General features: G+C 40.6%; 1 protein-coding gene across 3 annotated transcripts in view; it reads left to right on the plus strand.

Annotated features, from left to right (window-relative positions):
• The window catches only part of CSNK1G1 (casein kinase 1 gamma 1), a 434,750-nt gene that overhangs the window by 208,433 nt on the left and 207,290 nt on the right, over nt 1-19,027 (plus strand). For all 3 annotated transcript variants that reach the window (XM_069222304.1, XM_069222303.1, XM_069222306.1), the window contains one exon: nt 15,070-15,110. In XM_069222304.1, the coding sequence (XP_069078405.1) occupies nt 15,070-15,110 (41 nt within the window). The remainder of the gene's footprint in view (nt 1-15,069; nt 15,111-19,027) is intronic.

The following is a 19,027-nucleotide window of genomic DNA, read 5'->3' on the forward strand; positions in this document are numbered from 1 at the left end:
TGTGGGTCTTGGTCCCTAATTAGGTCTGGTGTTAACAAAGACATTTTGTTTTAAAAAACTTCTATTTCTCTCTCTTTTGGCTGGCTTTACTGTGAGTGATTGTATTTTGCTCTTCCACAAGGAGCATATTGGCACACAAAGTAGTTTTGTTCAGTGTCAGGAACTACAGTGGCAATCAGTGACGTAACGAAACTGGAGGGTGCCCCTTTGCAAAGAACATGGAGGAGCCCCCTCTCCAGACTCACTCAGGGCAGGTGCTGTGCTGAAGGGGCCCCCTGGAGGGCGGCTGCGTGGCCTTGGTTATGCCACTGGTGGCTACGTGTGCTTTTAGAGTTCAAAAAATTTGGGGGGGGGGGGGGTGTTTGCCAGTGTTTGTTACAATGTTGAGGGCCTGGTAGCTCCCACAACAATAAAGTGTTACAAAAGCCATGTCAAAACAAGACACGCATTGATGAAACTAAAAGACTTATAAAAATATGTCAGATCAGTTGGCTTTGTCAGTGTTTGTTTATTTTCATGCTTCCCATATTCGTGTTGAAAATGGTTACACTGATTTTCCATTAGAAATATTTTTGGGAAATACTAGCATGCATCAACACATTTTACTAAATGACACTTCATTTGCATCTAATCGGAGAGCATTCTGGGAGCATTATACTTAGCCTCATAGCCTAAAGTTTTCAAACATGGATATACATGGGTTTTTTTTTTTTTGTACTGGAATCAACGTCCGTAGTGAAGTGTGACCTTAAAACATTTATTTACAGCACTCACCCTAATAATGAAGGCTTTCAAATAATGAACCATAAATACAAGTTCGAACAGCATTATCTTTTGGAAACACATTACCTCAACTGCAGAGAGTTCCACTCTCTGTAAACAGGCAGCCAAAGGGTTTGTGCTGCAGAGGGTTGGGCCTACTTGTCCCAAGGACTAAGTAAACATAAAAACTTGTTGCCCTTGACCCCAAACAAGATGTCCGGGCGTCGGGTGATAGGAATTCCACATCCCTGCTTCTAGCTGAAAAGACCAATGATAATTGACAAAAAGTGGCACTAGGAGAGCTCATTAAATTTGCCGAAGGAGAATTTTTTTGAAGATCGATGTAGATGTTGGTAGTCATCTATTAAATTAGATATTTTGATTATAATTTTAAGCCTCAATTTGTTGGACTCATGATGGCTAAGCACAATCATTTAAAGAAGATTTCTTAATGTTAATTCAGCTAGGGCATAACATTTCTGCATTATAGCAGGGGTGTGATACGTTTTCACTGTGCAGGCCATCTGTCTTATGTTTGGCTAATGTATGGTATTATTAAATAGTTGACTACATACTCCGCCGGTTATTGACTCTCTGCTACATAGCTTCCATAAAATGTGCATTTTCTGCAGGATTCTAGCAAGCCACCTGTCAGCACTTGCTGGAGGGCTGGAATGTCCTCCTTAGAAACTTTAAATTAGAAAGTGGATAATCATAGAACTGAAATGAGAACCCTAAAAAGAGAAAATGGTAAACTAAAGGACTTGGCCTACGAACCCCGACACTTGAGCATTCTCATCAGGTGGATGTATAAATGTGATTAAAAAAATCCAGGCTTTCACAAGGGAGCCAAAGATTGATGTAAACTGAAAGATTACAGCTTGCAGTATGCGGTCATGGATGGAAGCAGGTTATAAATGACACTCAGGCAGACAAGTGTCAGAACAGAGAACCTGTATATATCTAGGTGGATATATATTTATGTATATGTAAGTGCCTTTTACCATAAATAACTAGGCCAACTGCCTCCGTATATATGTAAATATGTATTACTTAATTTTTTTTTTTAGTAAACAATCTTGCCAGACAGCTGAGAAAGGGGTTCTGGCATTCTTACAGTGCAAATCTCGTATACCCACGGTTTGCCAAAGGGTAAACCAGCACCAAAAATGTTGCCTACCACTATGGTAATCTGTGAAATTCCATGCACCAATAAATACATCTTTAGGCTCCATACAGAGTAATCACAATCTACCCTTAAATGCCTATTGCCTGCCTATAACGTGTAATATAGTGTGATAATAATCTGTTACATGTTTTCTGGCTTAACAAGTGCTTTTTACCATAAATAACTAGGCCAACTGCCTCTGTCGTACCATTTCCTAATGAGCAGACCAGACCTGTGACATCAGACATAACATTTCAAAGTGCACCAATAAGGCTTATAGTTTGTTTTCATAACTAAGTTGGGGGTACAGTTTTGAGCATATGCTTTTTCACAGGGCAACCATAAGGCACCCAGACATAAAATTAGAATCGGTATATAAAATTACAGTTGACTAAGAAAAATACTCTCTCTCCTAAAAGGACCTAATAAGGAATTTCACAGAACCAACACCAAAACCTTTGCCTACTACATTAATCTGAGATTACAAGTAACAAAATACCTACCTGTAAACTTTAAAGTAGGGTAATAGCAATCTAACCCTAAATGCCTATTGACCTTACCAGATACTTTTCACATCATTCACATCAAATACATCATGCCTAGTGCCTTTATACAAATATTTCATGATAAACATATCAGGCCTAAAGCCATTGTCATTGGCTTGCCACCATAACCAAGTCAGTTCTTCTGTATCGAGTATAAGCTTTGCCACAAGCCAAAAAGTGCAATACTGCCCATCTTGTTAGTAGAACACCACAGATTTGGCCAAATCAAATCCTGTAACCAGGGAAACCAGCATTCAGGGTGATATCCTGAGACCGGTCCCAGGATGCTGGTTTCTGGTCTAGGGAGGACCTGGCCTGGCAGTTCGGGCTCGACTGTTCCCACAGGGATCAGGGTCAAGACTGATTTACATATGGCTGGGTTCCAACTGGAATGGCATGGCAAGCAAAAAAAGCTGATGTATTAAACCCAGATCTTAGACTGCGGGTGAATGTTTGATTTGTTCTGCATTCCGTCCATCATCTGTTGTTTTTGCATGATTTTTGTAATGTGCATCAAGGAGCTATCTAGAATTTCTACAGGTCACTCCATCTGTTAAATGGAAAATTCCTTCCAGACCAGAGATTCCAGAATTTTGCACTTACTGTTTATTGCCAACAGATTGCACCTGAGTTAGGGCTGTATTCAAGGGACAGTACTGGCATGGTGGTTTGTATTGTCTGAAGTCAGGACCAAATGCAACCGTTTGTCTTCTAACAAAACATACCTCTGCCATCATATTAGAAATTGTGTACTTTGCCCTCATCAAGCGTGCTTCTTATGCATACGTTGTTGCCATTGCCATTTCAGACATTCACTAGACCCAACATTTTGACTTCTGTGGAGCCCCACTTTATCATATTACTGGAATCCGGGGACCCCCACTGAATCATTATTGGAATCTGGGGACCCCCAATGAGTCATTTCTGGAAGCTGGGGGACCTGATCTGTTAATATTATTTAATTTTCTAAGCAGTTGCGGACCCACTGATGAGGCTTCGCTGACCCCAAGGGGTCCCTGGACCACAGGTTGGGAACCACTGAACCAAGCAAACCGATCTGCTTCATCACTCTTCGTTTTACTGAGATAGTTTATTTATGAAATCTCTCAGTTAATTTCATGATACTGGATGAGTTTAACATAACCTTCCAAAACTGAGAAAATCCGAGGAGTAGATGGAGCCTTTTTATGCAAGATCTGCATTACAATTGCACTTTATCGAACATATTGCAACAAAGTGCAGTTCGGACAGAAAACAGTAATTTCTGTTTTGCTTGCCTAGTTTAAGTGGGGGGAATCACAAGAGACTACTTCTGCTTATTTTGGAAAATACCATTGCATTATATTGTATTGTGGTTGGATTTATATAGCGCTGCAAACGACTCATTTGTTAAAGAATTGTTTGAATCAATTCGCCCTACTTATTGTTAAACAAACCAGTGCTTAAGAGCGATTCGTCTATATGTACGTTTTATTTACTGCAGCTGTATTGTCGATTCATATGCTTTCACTGCCATCTAGTGTTGGGGTTGGGCTATTTTAGGTAGTTTTTCTAAGTCTTTACAGGCATTATTTGAATTACTTGCCACATTGCCCTCAACCTTCCATGCGCTCGAATACGAGCTCCACCGTAGATAGTTTTCCCCTGATATTGTCTAGAAATGTACGTCTGTTCTGGTGCTTTGTGTGCGGTTAATTTCAGCAGAGACCGAGGCAGAACCAGTATCTGGACCTCATCCGTGATCAGGCAGAGAATAGTCTGTCTCAAAATCAATGATTTTGGTACGGATTCTGGTTGTATAGGAGTTCTGTGGCATTTGTAAATACCTCTTTTAAATGTTGCCCCTAATATACATGGAAAGACCTGCATTCAGTCTGCAATCTTTTTTCGGTATGAGCCTGAGATAGCATACGCTAGCACTTGCTTATTGCTTGAGACACTTCTTAACAAGAAGGGCTTGGAGCCTGCCTGTTTACTATTTGTTGGCTTGCATGACACTCTTCTTTACATCCTCGTAATTGGTCTCCGCAAGCCAAACATTGTTTCTGTTCCTTTCTGTGGAGCAGGTACCCAGGCACTGATGGATTCAACTTAGTCACTGCCCATCCACTGCGCCCAACGTGATTGAGGTACTTTTTAACTTCCAGTGCTCTGCAAGCAGAAGGCGTGTGACTGGCAAAATCGTGCCCAGCAGGACAAACAAAATTGCAATGATTTATTTTATATAGTTACCTTTTATTTGGAAAATCTTTCCTCACTTTGCAGACTCATGTTTTGTTTTTGCTCGTGGGCGCTGTTCTCAAAAGATGACAATTATCTTTTTCTAAATATTGAAAAGCAACATTGTTTCTTTCTTTATGTGCAATTTACAGAATGATGCTTTACTGTAGTCGTGCAGTACACCCCTTCCACCCCACTCCAACCCATATGAATCCAGTCCAACCCACACTCCAACCCACTCCAGTACAGTGCACCCCAGTCAAAAACACTCACCCTAATTGAAACCACCCATCTCTATCCACCCCATTCTAGTCCTCCCAATCCAGTGCAACCCAGTCCAATCTGCCCCCACTCCAATCCAATCCACGCAATCCAATCCACCAAATCCAATGCGCCTCATCCCACACCACAACCCAATCCACCCCAATCCACCACACTGCACCCCAATCCACCCCACTGCAATCCAATCCAATCCAGTCCAATCCAGTCCATTCCAGTCACCTGCATCCCTCCAGCCCACTCCCCAGTCAAATCCACCTTGCCCCAATCCACTCCACACAAGTCCAGCTCACCCCACACCAGTCCAGTTTACCCCACACCTATCCAGTCCACTTCACCCTACAACAGTCCAGTCCACCATACTGCAATCCAACCCATCACACTCCAATCAACCCTACTCCACCCACTCCAATCTAATCCGCCCCCTCCGATCCATTCCACCCTGGTTCACCCTACTGCAATCCAGTCCACACAATCCTCTCCCCTCCAAAACATCCACTTCAGTCTACTTATCTTACCAGAGTGCAGCAGAAATCCATTGCTAGGAAGATGGAGCTATGGCGGAGAATTGTCGACAGGGTCAACGCAGTGGGACAGCATCAAAGAACATGGGATGACATCAGGAAGAGGTGAATGCTTCCAACTCACCTGCTACAGTACCTGGACTCTGCCATCTGTGAGTCTTCCCTGCCAAGTGGTTCTGCCCCAGTCCTGGAACCTTGGTAGTGCTCCTAAGGTGCTCTGCCTTCTGTGGTTTTCATAAAAGCCCCTGCTAAGCCGTTCATGATGTCTCATTCAGTTTACTGTTTCAACTCTATTAGGACAACATGCATCTGACTGACTGGCGCTCACTCTAGAGAGATAAACAACTCCCAAATCATCATGTGAAACCTTGGGAAGACAAGATAATTTCTATTTTTGTGAGTAATAAAAAATCATTGCAATCAGTAACAACACAAGGGGGTAAAAGAAAAGACACTAGCAATTCATTAAATGCAAATATGCAAAATAAAAATATGAGGCAAAAAAATGACTCTGTGCGACATTCAAGAAGTTAGCAAACTTTCCGGGCAAACTTCCCAAACCGCAGACAGTGCTGGGAGGTACTTGACTTTGATCACGGTGAGCAGTAGTCCCCAGGTTGGACTTTTCAATCGGGTTGATAGAACTTGTAAGGCTGCAATTTGAGATGCCATCCTTGCTTTCAAGGTGTTTTAGTGCAGACAGTGAGACCAGTGACCCTGCAGCCAGACGCCACTTCTGCTCACAGAATGTTCCCCATGGGCCCATTGCTTTTTCTTAGCAACACGTTTTCCAAAGAGGACTACCTTGTTTTTTTCCAGGTTCACAGATAGTTTGTTTGCTGTGCAGTACTGCCGAAGCGAGCTTAGCAAGTTTTGTCAGCCGATACCTGAGAGATTCAATAAGACAATAGGATCTGCATATAATAATGAGGTTAGTAGATGTTGACCCAGTTTGGGTGGATAGGAACTTGTGGATTCCAAATGAGGACTTAAGTTTGTCAGGTATAGATTGAATAAGGTTGGGGACAGCGCACAGCCTTGTTTGAGTGCCTTGAGTATTTGGATTTTGGAACGTAATCTTTGTTGCCGCTGATTGTGACCACGCCCAGTTTCCAGAGAATAAAAGCTGAATTCCTCTTCACAAGCTGGTCGGAATGTTCTAGTCCTCTAGCTTGCTCCAAAGCCAATGCTGTACGCAGGGATGGTTGCATTCGTCAATGGTCATGAAGATATATACTTGTGCTGAAATTCCCAATATTTGATCCTTGTTTCCTTCTCTACAACTACGCCTGGTATGGTTTGGCCATGTTTAAGTTGAAGTCACCCGCAATATGACACCATATGAAGCTCTTAATGCTAATCATTTTCTGTCACGTTTCTTAAGCTATAAAAGTAATGCACCCATTACACTATCCTTTTAGTTGCACAGAGTTGAGGTATGAAAAATGATCAAAAAGACGAGTGTCACAACTGCTCTGGGGAGTCGCTGACCGCTGTGCCGACGGCCGCCAACATACTGTGTCCGCGGCGGAAATCCGCTATGGGTATTATGACCCACACTTAAAAATCCTCCACAATACAGACACTCCCACAAAAGTCCGCCACACCAAATGTACCAAAACCCACACCGTTACACCAACAGGAATACACCCAAACTATCACGACCCACGAATCAACGCAAGGTCATTCAATCGCAGTAAACCATTAGCGGTACACACCACCGCGCTCAAAATACACACACACTTACAAAACACAACCACATTGGACAATTAAAAATACATACACCTGATACACATACACACACCACACCCACACACCCAATCCAATATAAAATACACACCCACATTACCCACAACCCCTTACAACGAAAATGTTTGAAGAAGCAGAGAGACAGAAAAGCAAAGACCACACCGGCATCCAGAGGCATACAACACCATCACTCGTACACCATCCACGCACAAAATACCACACACCCCAAAACATCACCCCACACATCACACATCACTCACACCACATCATGGCACCTCAAAGACACCCCAGGTTTTCTGAGGAGGAGCTCAGGGTTATGGTGGAAGAAATCATCTGGGTAGAGCCACAGCTATTCTTTTTAACCCTGGCCGAGTCCCTCGAGTACCCCAAGGGGCACCAGAGTATCCCCCTTCAGGCCCCTGTTTTTTGTGGGACTCGGCTGAAGCAGAGTTCCAAAATGGCTACCAACACTTCATTGTTGAAGTGTTGGCAGCCAATCAGATATGAACACGGGGACACTTGGATCTGCAGAGGAGCCTTATCCCTAGATAGCTATACTTTCTGACCCTTAAAATCTCCGCAATTCCTGAACAGATTTACACCAAATCACAAAAGCACAATCCATGCAACTAGACCTAGCTGCCTGCCACATTTGGTGAAATTCCATTCAGCGGCTTGGTCTGTAGGCGTGTCTAAAGATCCTATGGAAAAATGAAAAGGGAAAACATCTTTTTTTTTCAGCCCCCGCTTAATGGATCACCCCGTAACTTTCAAGGCAGCAGCTGAACTGTCTGAAGTATACCTTTTGAAAATGTCATGAAGAATCTGCAAAAAAACGGGCAAAAGTTAAAGCAAAACAAAAACACTCTTCCTATGGAAGCTAGGTCCTAACTATAACTACCTACTGGCGCATGCCAGTAGGTAATATATATATATATATTTCCATAGCGTGGCCCCAGCTGAAAGACAGCAGAGTGTTGTATAGTGTCAAATATGGTTTCTTTAAAGACATGAGCCTAACTTTTTCCTAGATTGTATCAATGTTGGGCCGACCTGATGGTTAAAGGAATGTTGTTCCAGATCCTTGATGCATAGATGGGAAAAGGCCTACTGTCCTGTTTTATTCTTTTTTTTTTATACTTCTTAGTCTGCAGTCGGATGGTGTCCTGCCTGCAGGTGTGCAGAGATCTACCAGAGATGGTGAGCTTGTCTGCAAGATAAGCCAGGGGCTGGTAGTTATAGCCTTTTAAATGATGCAGCTGGTTTGAAGAGAGTACGGGCTGTTAAGGAGAGCCACTAGGTGTGCAGTCTGCTGGGCATCACAGGCAAACAGCTATTGTCGGCTAATGGCTGTTTGACTTAGGCATTTTTTTCAAGTGCTACCTGAAATACTTAGTATAGCGCAAGGCAGTTGGTAACAACTAACACCAAATAACAGCACAGCTGCCTCTGTACACAACAAAAATACAGTTTCCTTTGTGAGGATGAACACACATTTTCCACTTAAACTTTTATAAAAAGGTAGATCCACACCGGATTAAGGACAGCTGTTTTCCGGATGAACCCTGCAGAAATAGATTTTTGTAATTTATCCACATTACTAATTCTCGCAGGAAACACATCAGGTGCAAAATGAGAAACAAATACCTTATTTATCTCAGATAAGTAGAGAACGTTTGTTGTTTAGTTTCTAAGCATGTATTGATTATCTCTGTGCCATTCACTAAAGCTTCCTTTTCATTTTTCCTCTGCAGACTGTTTAACAATATAACCAAAAATGCAATCAGTGTGACTTATACAGCTCTTTGATCAGGAACAACATAATTCGGATATACTACTGAAAGAGCTCCATTAATTGTCAAGTATCCCGTTTTTAGGCTGCAACTGTTGGGGAATTGATGGGATGATGGGGGGCCTGAAGGTCGAACAGGTAAGACCCTTAGAGGTTGGTTCTGCGGTATAACAGCCTTTATTAGCTCACATATACATAGTAAATATACACATACACTATACACACACACACACACACACACAAATACTCTACATACTCACACACATACATATACACTATATCTACACACACTATATGCACACACACATATACACTATACATATACACTGTATAACACATACATATACACTATATAACACACATACACTATATATACACTCCTACATATACGCTATATATACACATACATATACTCTACACATACATATACACTACACATACATATACACTATATGTACAAACATAGGTACACACATACATATACACTATATGTACACACATACACTATATACACACACACAAATACATATATACACAATATATATATATATTTATTTATATTTATATGTATATGTGTGTGTGTGTATATATATATATATATATATATCTATATATATATATCTATATATATATATACATATACATACATACCTATATAGACACACACACCCTCGTTTTACCTCTTTAGTCCAGACTCTAGGCATAACCTTCCGGTCTTCAAACAGTTCTACTACTGAGATGTACCATAAGCTTCATTGTCTGTCACTGAATTAAACACCTCATTAACTCCGTTGTACCATTCGTAGCACTCCCATTGCAAGTGATGATTTTGAAACATGTATTAAGTGGTTCTCTTGGAAACCTTTTCTCTTCAGATCAGAAGCCCACTGATTTAGCTTCTGTATTGGTGGCCTACTGGTCAGCGCAGCGTTGACACCTCTGTATGTGCCTCAGTGCAAAGATCTGTTCATTATCACAGTCTTCAATAGCGAACTGTGATCAAAGCTAAGGGCTTGTGTCCATGTGTTTTTGTTTAGTCGTGTGTTTAAATGATCCTAGTGCTGGTGGCAGCACTTGAGAACTGACTTCTTACTTCGAAATGGGGCCGAAAAATAGGGATGGGGGGCTGTTTGGAGAAGTAGACATATAATTCTCTAAATCTGAACAAGCAAAACACAAATCGGTAACAATTGGATTAGTCAAAAATGAAAACTGTAAAGATGAAATTCCAGTAAACCGAATCTGAACGGCTGATAAGTACAATGTACATAATAATAATCAACACATGATAAAGGGGAGAGGAGTGATAATCCCCTTCCCATTGCCCACCGTAATGTAAACACTGGGCTTGGAGAATCCCTCGTGCTCGGGCCGTGGGTTGTCTGGGTGGCAGAATGGACACTGAAAAAATACTTTTTCCTGGACAGAAGGAAAATAGTTGTGGGCTGTCCCTTCTAAAGTCATCCTGCGGTCAACGTGGCCATCCACCTTCTCAAAAGAAGTACATTAACAGATTTGGTGATGAATAAGTTATGGGACCACAGAATATGAGTTTATCTTGATAGTCTTTTTCCGTCTGCAAATATGGTTTCCAAGCTCTGTGATTTAGGTTTGTAGGTCATAGTGTGTGTGTGTCAGATTGGCAGCTGAAAATAAGTGAAGAGCCATGCAAGAGTTATAGTTAAGATGTACTTGTAACAATTGTCTGTAATCTAAGGTAGATTTGTAGAGCACTTTTTGTCACACGGATGGGTTTCCAGGCGCTGAATTGATGAGGCTAGGCCTGAATAAGGGCAGCCTCGATCAGGGATGTGAAATTCCTATCGCCTGATGGCCGGGACATATTGTTTGGGGTCAAGGACAACATGTTTTCATGTTTATTTTGTCCTTGGGACAAGTAGGCCTAACCCCCTGCAGCACAAACCCTTTGGCTGCCTGTTTACAGAGAAGGGCATTGTCTGCAGGTGAGGTAATGTGTGTGTGTCCAAAAGTTAATAATGTTCAAACTTGTATTTATGGTTCATTAATCAAAAGCCTTCATTATTAGGGTGAGCGCTGTAAATAAACGTTTTACGGTCACACTTCACAACTGACAGTGGTTCCAGTAAAAAAAGGTACTGATTGCCACAGTGGTTCCTGGCACTGAACAAAACTAGTTTGTGTGCCAATATGCTCCTTGTGGAAGAGCAGAATGCAATCACTCGCAGTAATGCCAGCCAATAGATAAAGAAATAGAAGTTAAATAAAAATAAAGGCCCAAATTTAAGGATAGGCTTGCGCCATCTAACGCCACATTAGCGTAATTTTTCTGACGCTAATGTGGCATTAGTTTGCCAAAAACGCTGCACCATATCTACAATATGCGACTCTTACCACATTATGGATGCGCCAGGCATAATGTTTGCAAAGAGGCGTTCCGGCACAAGGAGGCCTGAAAAATAGCACATGTAATCTACAAGATTTCATTGTGCCATTTTTGGCAAAAATGTTAACGCCTGGTGAGACGTTAAAAGGACGCACCCATTGGAGTCAAAGGCCTCCTTGCACTTTGCAAAGCGCCACAACAGCGTAAAAATCTTTGACGCTATTGTACCGACTACTGCTATGGTGCGCCGTATCTTAAATACAGCGCACACATGGAGGTGTCAGAGGGGTGCTAGAATGTCTTTATTAACGCCAGACCTAATTAGGGACCCATTTCTTAATTAAAGAAAGCCACTAAAGTGCACCCATGGTATATATCTTTGAGTTAGTGGCTTTCATGAATTCACAGGAACTTACAGAATTAGACTAGGAAATTGTATTCCTAGACAATGTTTGGGAACTGCTTTTTTTAGCACAAGCAAATATGCATGTATAAATTTGCTCATGTGAAAATCTATTGAGCGTTTACAAGTTCACTTTCCCTCTAACCTCTTTTTTTCCCCCAACCCTGGACGAACTTCTACTTCTGCCCCTGTCAGGAGTAAATTTCCAGTCTTTCTCATTATGGGAAAAGATTAGAGAAGAGCTATTGAAAATTCTTTAAAACATGCAAGTTAGTAGGTTTGCAGACTCAAAGGCATTCCAGCCCTGGAATTATTGCTTACTGCTTCCGCCAGCCCCAGTATGTACATCTGTGGAAAGGTGGCAAAATAAGGAAATTGCTATAGTAGGGACTGAAATTGCAAATATTCAAGCCCTACTATAGTAGTAGCCTAACATGATCAGACTATTTTCAAAGCTCTTACATAATGAGATTGCTGCCATAATCTGTTGCGGCACTACATGGCACTAAAGAGACAAGTAGATTTTTATACCGGACTAGTAGATTTAAGAAGTAACCTGTCCCATGGACAAGTAGATATTTTATTAAATTCCACAACCCTGCCTCCATGGTCTAACATCTTAAGACTTGTATTTCAATTATTAGAATGCTTATCGGAATTACTAGACTGGAACCATATTTACTAATACATCATTTGTGTCTGTTACCTTTCTGTGCTAGAGGAGGATAATGTGTGAAGATATTAGTAATAACGAGGCACCATACATCATTGGAGATTTAAATCCATAGATTGTATGCATCTGAAAAATTGTAGCAAGCTTGCAATTTGTTCTGGTAGGAAACCTAAATACTGCTTTATTCTGTAAAAATATTTTGCTTTCATAAAGGGTATAGTGCTAGAAAAATTGCAATGGTCTAAATGAGACGAAAAAATAACCAGAAGATGAAGAAACCTAGTACACATTGTTAATGGTTTTCTCTGATCTGTAGTTTTGTCATAATTTAGACACGCCTTTAGCAGCCAGAGGAATTTACCAGCTCTTACAGAATGGTTTCTTGGCAAGTCCTTTCTTCAGATCAAGTAAAGCACTGAATAAATTGGTGGTTATATATAACTGTGAGTCATTCTCTGACAAACCTTTCTACAGTGGAAAAGCAATGCTTTCGTGCACCTCTATGCCACATTTTCTTACCTTGCTTAGCGGAATTTCTCAGACCTTTAAAGGCTTATTCTTATGTGACAAGTTTCCTCAGTGAATTGCTGAATCACAATCCTATTGACATTGGTATTAAAGTGGCTCCTTTTGTCAGCTGCCAAGTGTCTTCTTGAGCAGTTTGGGCCAGCACAGTGGTGGCTTTCTATGGAACACTCCAGCGAGATGTGTGTATGTGTATATATGTGTGTATGTAAGTGTATGTATGTGTGTGTAAGTAAGTGTGTCCATGTTTATATACGTATATATATATATATATGTATATTTATGTGCATATATGTATATATATATGTGTATATGTACATGTGCATGTATAGATATGTGCGTGTGTGTTTATATATATATATATAATTTGGTTTTAGGGTAGGTTTTTGGGTGTTAAGGGAGCTCTTAGGGTTTAGGGTGGGTATGGGTATTTGGGTGGTAAGGAAATTTTAGGGTGGGAAGGATTTTTTTTTTTTTTTTTTTTTAGTGTTCAGGGGTTGTTGGTTAAAAGGTGTATGTATATACACTTATATATATATATGTATGTATATATATATGTGTGTATGTATGTAAAAAGGGTTTATGCTTCTTAAATACGTACATTTGTTGTAAATGTAGACTCATTGTAATAAATTTCATTGTGTAAGCCTTTCATTGGAAAGGCATTTTCGGTGTAACACTTGCGTTATAAAGCCTATTGTTGTGATGGCATTTGGGATTCCGTCATACATCTACTCATGAATATCCTTTACCAGGTGATTTCATTCATGATGCAGACCTTGTGCTAAGTGCCACGGTGGGACGTTTCATTTGGTAACCCGGTTATTTAATATTTGAAATTATCTGCCAACTGTGTGCAGCGAGAACATGAAGATTTATGCCATTTAGGGCTGTGGCATTTGTCAGTTTGTTTTATTACATCCTGTTGTTCAAGTGGCAGGACCCAGAGGCTGCCTTAAAAGCAGGGATTGGCTCCTCCATCCGTGTCCCTCCCCCTCCCCCCCACAGAGCGGCAGCAGGCTGTGACGAGCACTCCTCCTCAGTGCGCATGTATGGTTGGCTGGCCGTCGGCCAAACACATATGCGCCGTAGGCTCTCTCCAGCCCAGCAACACAGTTGCCGGGCTGGAGAGAGCATGCACAGGCTCCCAGTCTGCCTGGGAGCACCCTGGATGGGTGCTCTGAGCAGCGTCAGTATTGGCCGCAGGGCAGGCTTGGGAGTCTTGTACCTGCAGCCAGCAGAGGAGCGGATGGAGCGGTGCGGCAGCGATGGAGATATGTGTTTTTTTTTATTTTTATTAATTTAATTTCTCTTCCACCCCCACCCGGCGCCGCGCCTTCTGCACGCAGCGGGCCGCGACTGCTTAAAAGACGTATTGTGACATTATTTTTTTCCTTAACGTTCATATTAGGAGCTGTCACGGAATGAACTTTCTTTCACTTATGCTTATGTTTCGCGTTAAGCTTTCACATGTGGTTGGAATTCACATGAGTTTTCTTTCCCTTCTGCTTCAACAAGATGCCATTCACTTATGCTTGGGGTTCACTATAAAACTTTATTCTCTTGCAGTTTCAGGTTTTACAGAATGTAGCTTTTGTTCTGTAGTTCCTAGAGTTCACATAATGAGCTTTAATGCGCTGTAGCATTTAGGGTTACCTCAGGGTGAGCTCTCATTTACTTGTACTTGCAATCACAAGTGGGATCTATTGTTCACTTGTGCTTTTCATTCATGAGCTGAGCTTTCATTAATTCATTTGTTATTCAGGCTTCGCGCAATGACATTTCTTAGTATTCACACGTGTTTTCATTCACATGTTTTTCACATAGCAATTCCCTCAATTATGCTTAGGGTTCACACGATGATCCTTCAGTCACTTGTATTTAGGGTTTACCAAATGAGCTTTCGTTCACTTGTGCTTAGGGTTTATAAAATAAGCTTAGGTTCACATTTGCCTAGACTTCAAATGATGAGTTTTCACGTCTTCACGTAAGTGATAAATGCAGCTTGTCTTCTGTAGAAGGCACGCACTATTATACTAAGTCTTTTCTTTTATGTTTCCCCAGGTAAAAACCTTTACACCAATGAATATGTTGCGATCAAACTGGTAAGGCTTTCCTTTTCTGTTTTTTGTAAACCTACTGTTGATGTAACCCCAGTATGGAACTGAGTTAGCTCAACGCGAAGAACGTGTGTTGGCCATTGTATAAGTTTGTCGCTAATTAATGACTGATTTTTTTCAAGAAGAAATAATTAAAAATTAGCCGAGCTCTGTGAAGTGGTAACAGTTTTGTGCTTTGACACACATTGAATTTTTTCTATGCATGTCCTTAGTATAGACTACTTTCTAATTTAGTCATCCACCTGATTACCTACTGACCTTAGTCCAGTCAGTCTTTCCCCTGAATTGTATCGGCCAGTTCACTTTTAATAAGCTCAGTTGCTCATGGCTGTTTAGAAGATTGTCAGTGGCACTTATACACTGGTTTTGTTTTTACCTGTGTGCGACCCCAGTACTTATGATCACTCACTTTTTTTGCCACTGACGTCAACTGTGAGAGCTGCCAGCAGCTTTCTGCCCTGCATTTCAGCGATATGCCTACAAAATAAAATATAAAGCTACAGGTCCCAGAATGTCGAGCGATGTTAATTAATATGAAAGGTTAGGTTGATGTTAACACACTTAATAGCTATGTACCTGCACATTGTAGCTGCCAGATATCACAATTTTTTACAGCTTTCTCCTACCATGGCCGTATTCATCTCTACTGCTGTTTACTTCTCTTAACACCGTTGCTCCCCAGTACCTAATTTTCTTAAACTATCAGCTGACATACAAGTTCTCGATCAGCTATTATAGGCCTGCCATCGGCCTCTGGTGGGCAAGCCCCATCTTTCTTTAAGACTGACATTAATCTTTTCTACTCCTCATAGAATGATTCTCTTACTACCATGACGAAACACCACTGTTGCTTACAAATATCTGTGAATATCCCTGGTCATAACTAATTCTCGCCACTGGAAGCAAATACTTGCAATGTTAGTCACCTAATGTTTTGCACCTTGTACCCTGGCACTGTCTTTCTATGTAGGTATGCGCAGACTGTTACGCTGCATTGAGCAAACACTACTTTTCTTTAACATTTGCTGGTTTTAACGTAAAAGTAGAAAGGCCACATTTTCGCTCTTGCCGCATTTTCAGTTACATTTTTCCATCTCTTTGCAGATTTTTAACCACAGTTGGTGGCTTTTGGTATGCAACACAGTTTAATGTGATTCCTGTTCTTAGAGTCCTGTGATAGTTGTACGTTGCTGGGTGGTACTAATGATGAGATGGTCATGTATTTTTTGTGTTCCAGAACAGGATACTGTTGCATTGCATATGAATATGAACATTTATCAATCATTCCTACCGTCCCGTAGTCTGTTGCAAAGTCAGATATTACATGGTTCATTAAATGTCAATTAACTGAAAGTTTATCACTTATTAGAATGAACATTTTTAGAATGAAAGGTACTTATTTAGGAACATTTAAAATTATGATCTACAGAAAAAACAGAAGGTGTTAGGAACTTCTGCCTTCGAGGTACATATTAGGTGCAACACTTGTATGACGTGGGATCTTGTGGGCAGTGTTATCATACGTGAGTAAAGTATGGGTGTTCTTGCCTTTAGTGTTGCTACAGTTTAGGACCACCCAGTCAGTGGGGCAAAGGAACCAGATCATTACGAAAAAAAATTGAGAACGATCTGCTGCCCTAATTTCTTGATGGTCCTGGGAGCTTGGTGTGACACCTCAGTGGGTTTGAACCTATGTGGGTAAGTCTGCCGCATGGGCGTGGTTAGAGCACATCATTTACAGAGAATTGAGTTGAGATCAAGAAGACTTCAATCTGTTAAGTGTCCACCCCATGCGTCAGATGGCAACTTTTCCATGATGTAAGGCAGTACCCCGAAATGCACTCAGGCCTTGTTTTTGAACATATAGATTGAATGGAATGTGTCAACTAATAGCCAAAGCAATAAAGGATTTTTATTGGAGGAAATATTTAGAGCAACTGCACATTTATTAAGTTCGTTATGTGGTTTAAAAGTACAGCCATTAGGCCAATTAGACCACCTCGTCAGGCAAAATGTGAAACATCTACTTATTTTGAGAATTTAATTTAGTCAGTGGAGTATTGCAGCAGTACATATATCTTAAAACAGTTATAAAGTCAGTCAATCAAAAAGCTTTATTGCGGCTCATAGCCATAAAAGCATAGACAGTTAAAACATTTAAAATGAAACAATTGTCTTAATTCTTAGTATATATTAAATATCTAAAAATCAACAAAAAAAATAAACTAAAACATACCGCGTCCCAGCAAAAATAAGCATTCTTTAATAAAAAGATAAAATTAATGTATAATCATTTCACTTTTAAACATAAGCTATGATATTCATACTTCTGTCATCTTTTGTAATACATCTCAAACATTTTTAATACACACCATTATTCATATTACACAATAACTGTTTTGTTTTCGCAGAGGTATGCAAATTTTAAGTAATCCCTCCCCAATCCATTAATCATTATATGATCTTTAATTCTCTGTCTAGTTCTCCACATACCTAACAGAAATCTACTGACCCCAAATACAGTTAGGCAATTTACATCACATTTCAGAATCCTAACTGCAGATTCCAACTCTTTGATTCCTAGATTCCGACAAAGCGGAACAATCCATTTTTTCCTACGGTTTTGGTAAAGTGGGCAAAAAACAAGGCTTGCTCTTTGTTCTCTTTAGGGGCCCCACAGTATGAGCTCTGGTTTGCTTGGTCGATCTTAACTTTGGACCTTTTGTCTGTAAAATGTCCAATTGGCAATGTTCCATACTGCAATTGCAAATATATTTCTTAGCCAATGGCGGTTGAATCTCATCTAGAAAATTCTCACTCTCATACCAATCTTTACGAGCCAAAAAGGTCTCTCAGTGAACCTCAGATCAACTCGGATTGCTTAACTGGGGACCTAGGGATTGGTGATGACGAGCCAGGATTACCCCCCAAGTTCTCAAGCCCAATGCCCTGAGAGACGGCCTTAATATATCAAATCCATGTAATGGCACTCAGTCATGGAGGGCCAAAACTTTTTCGAGTACGGTAGGAAGAAAACTCGGAAGTGTACCAGACTCACCTCAGGGATTTGGAATTTAATAAAATATCTACTTGTCCATGGGACAGATTGCTTCATAAATCTACTTGTCCTGTAAAAACATCTGCTTGTCCCTTTGTTGCCATGTAGTGCGTCGACAAATTATGGCAGCAAATTCGTTATGTAAGAGGTCTGATAATAGCCTCTCTGATTATGCTGGGATGTGGCATTCCTATCGCCTGACGTCTGGGACATATTGTTTGGGGTCAAGGGCAACAAGTTGTCATGTTTATTTTGTCCTTGGGACAAGAAGGCCCAACCCCCTGCAGCACAAACCCTTTGGCTGCCAGTGTACAGAGAAGGAAACTGTCTTTAGTTGAGGTAATGTGTGTCCTTATGTTGTTGCTGTTTGAACTTGTATTTATCGCTCATTAATGAATAGCCTTCGTTATTAGGGTGTGCACTGTATATAAACGTTTTAAAGTCACACTGCACTACTGACAGTGGTTCCAGTATTAAACAAACAAAAAAAAAAAACATACACACGTTTGAAATGTTTAACAATATGAGGCTAACTATAATGCTCCCAGAATGATTTCCGATTAGATGCAAGCGTTGATTCTTTGCTTTCAAAATAAATTATTCAGAAAAAATGCAAGTAGGAATAAAAACATTTTGCTACTATGACATTTTGGATGCTGTTTCTTTGAAGCATGATTTCGAAAAACGTGTTGATGCGTGCTACTATTTCCAAAAAATATTCCTAATGGAAAATTAGTGTTAGCATTTTCAACAAGATTATGGGAAGCATGAAAATAAACAAGCACTGGCAAAGCCAACTGATCTGATTTTTTTTTTTTTTAGTCTTTTGGTTTAGTAAATGAGT

This window comes from Pleurodeles waltl, chromosome 3_1, assembly GCF_031143425.1.
Source record: "Pleurodeles waltl isolate 20211129_DDA chromosome 3_1, aPleWal1.hap1.20221129, whole genome shotgun sequence".
Lineage (NCBI taxonomy): Eukaryota > Metazoa > Chordata > Amphibia > Caudata > Salamandridae > Pleurodeles > Pleurodeles waltl.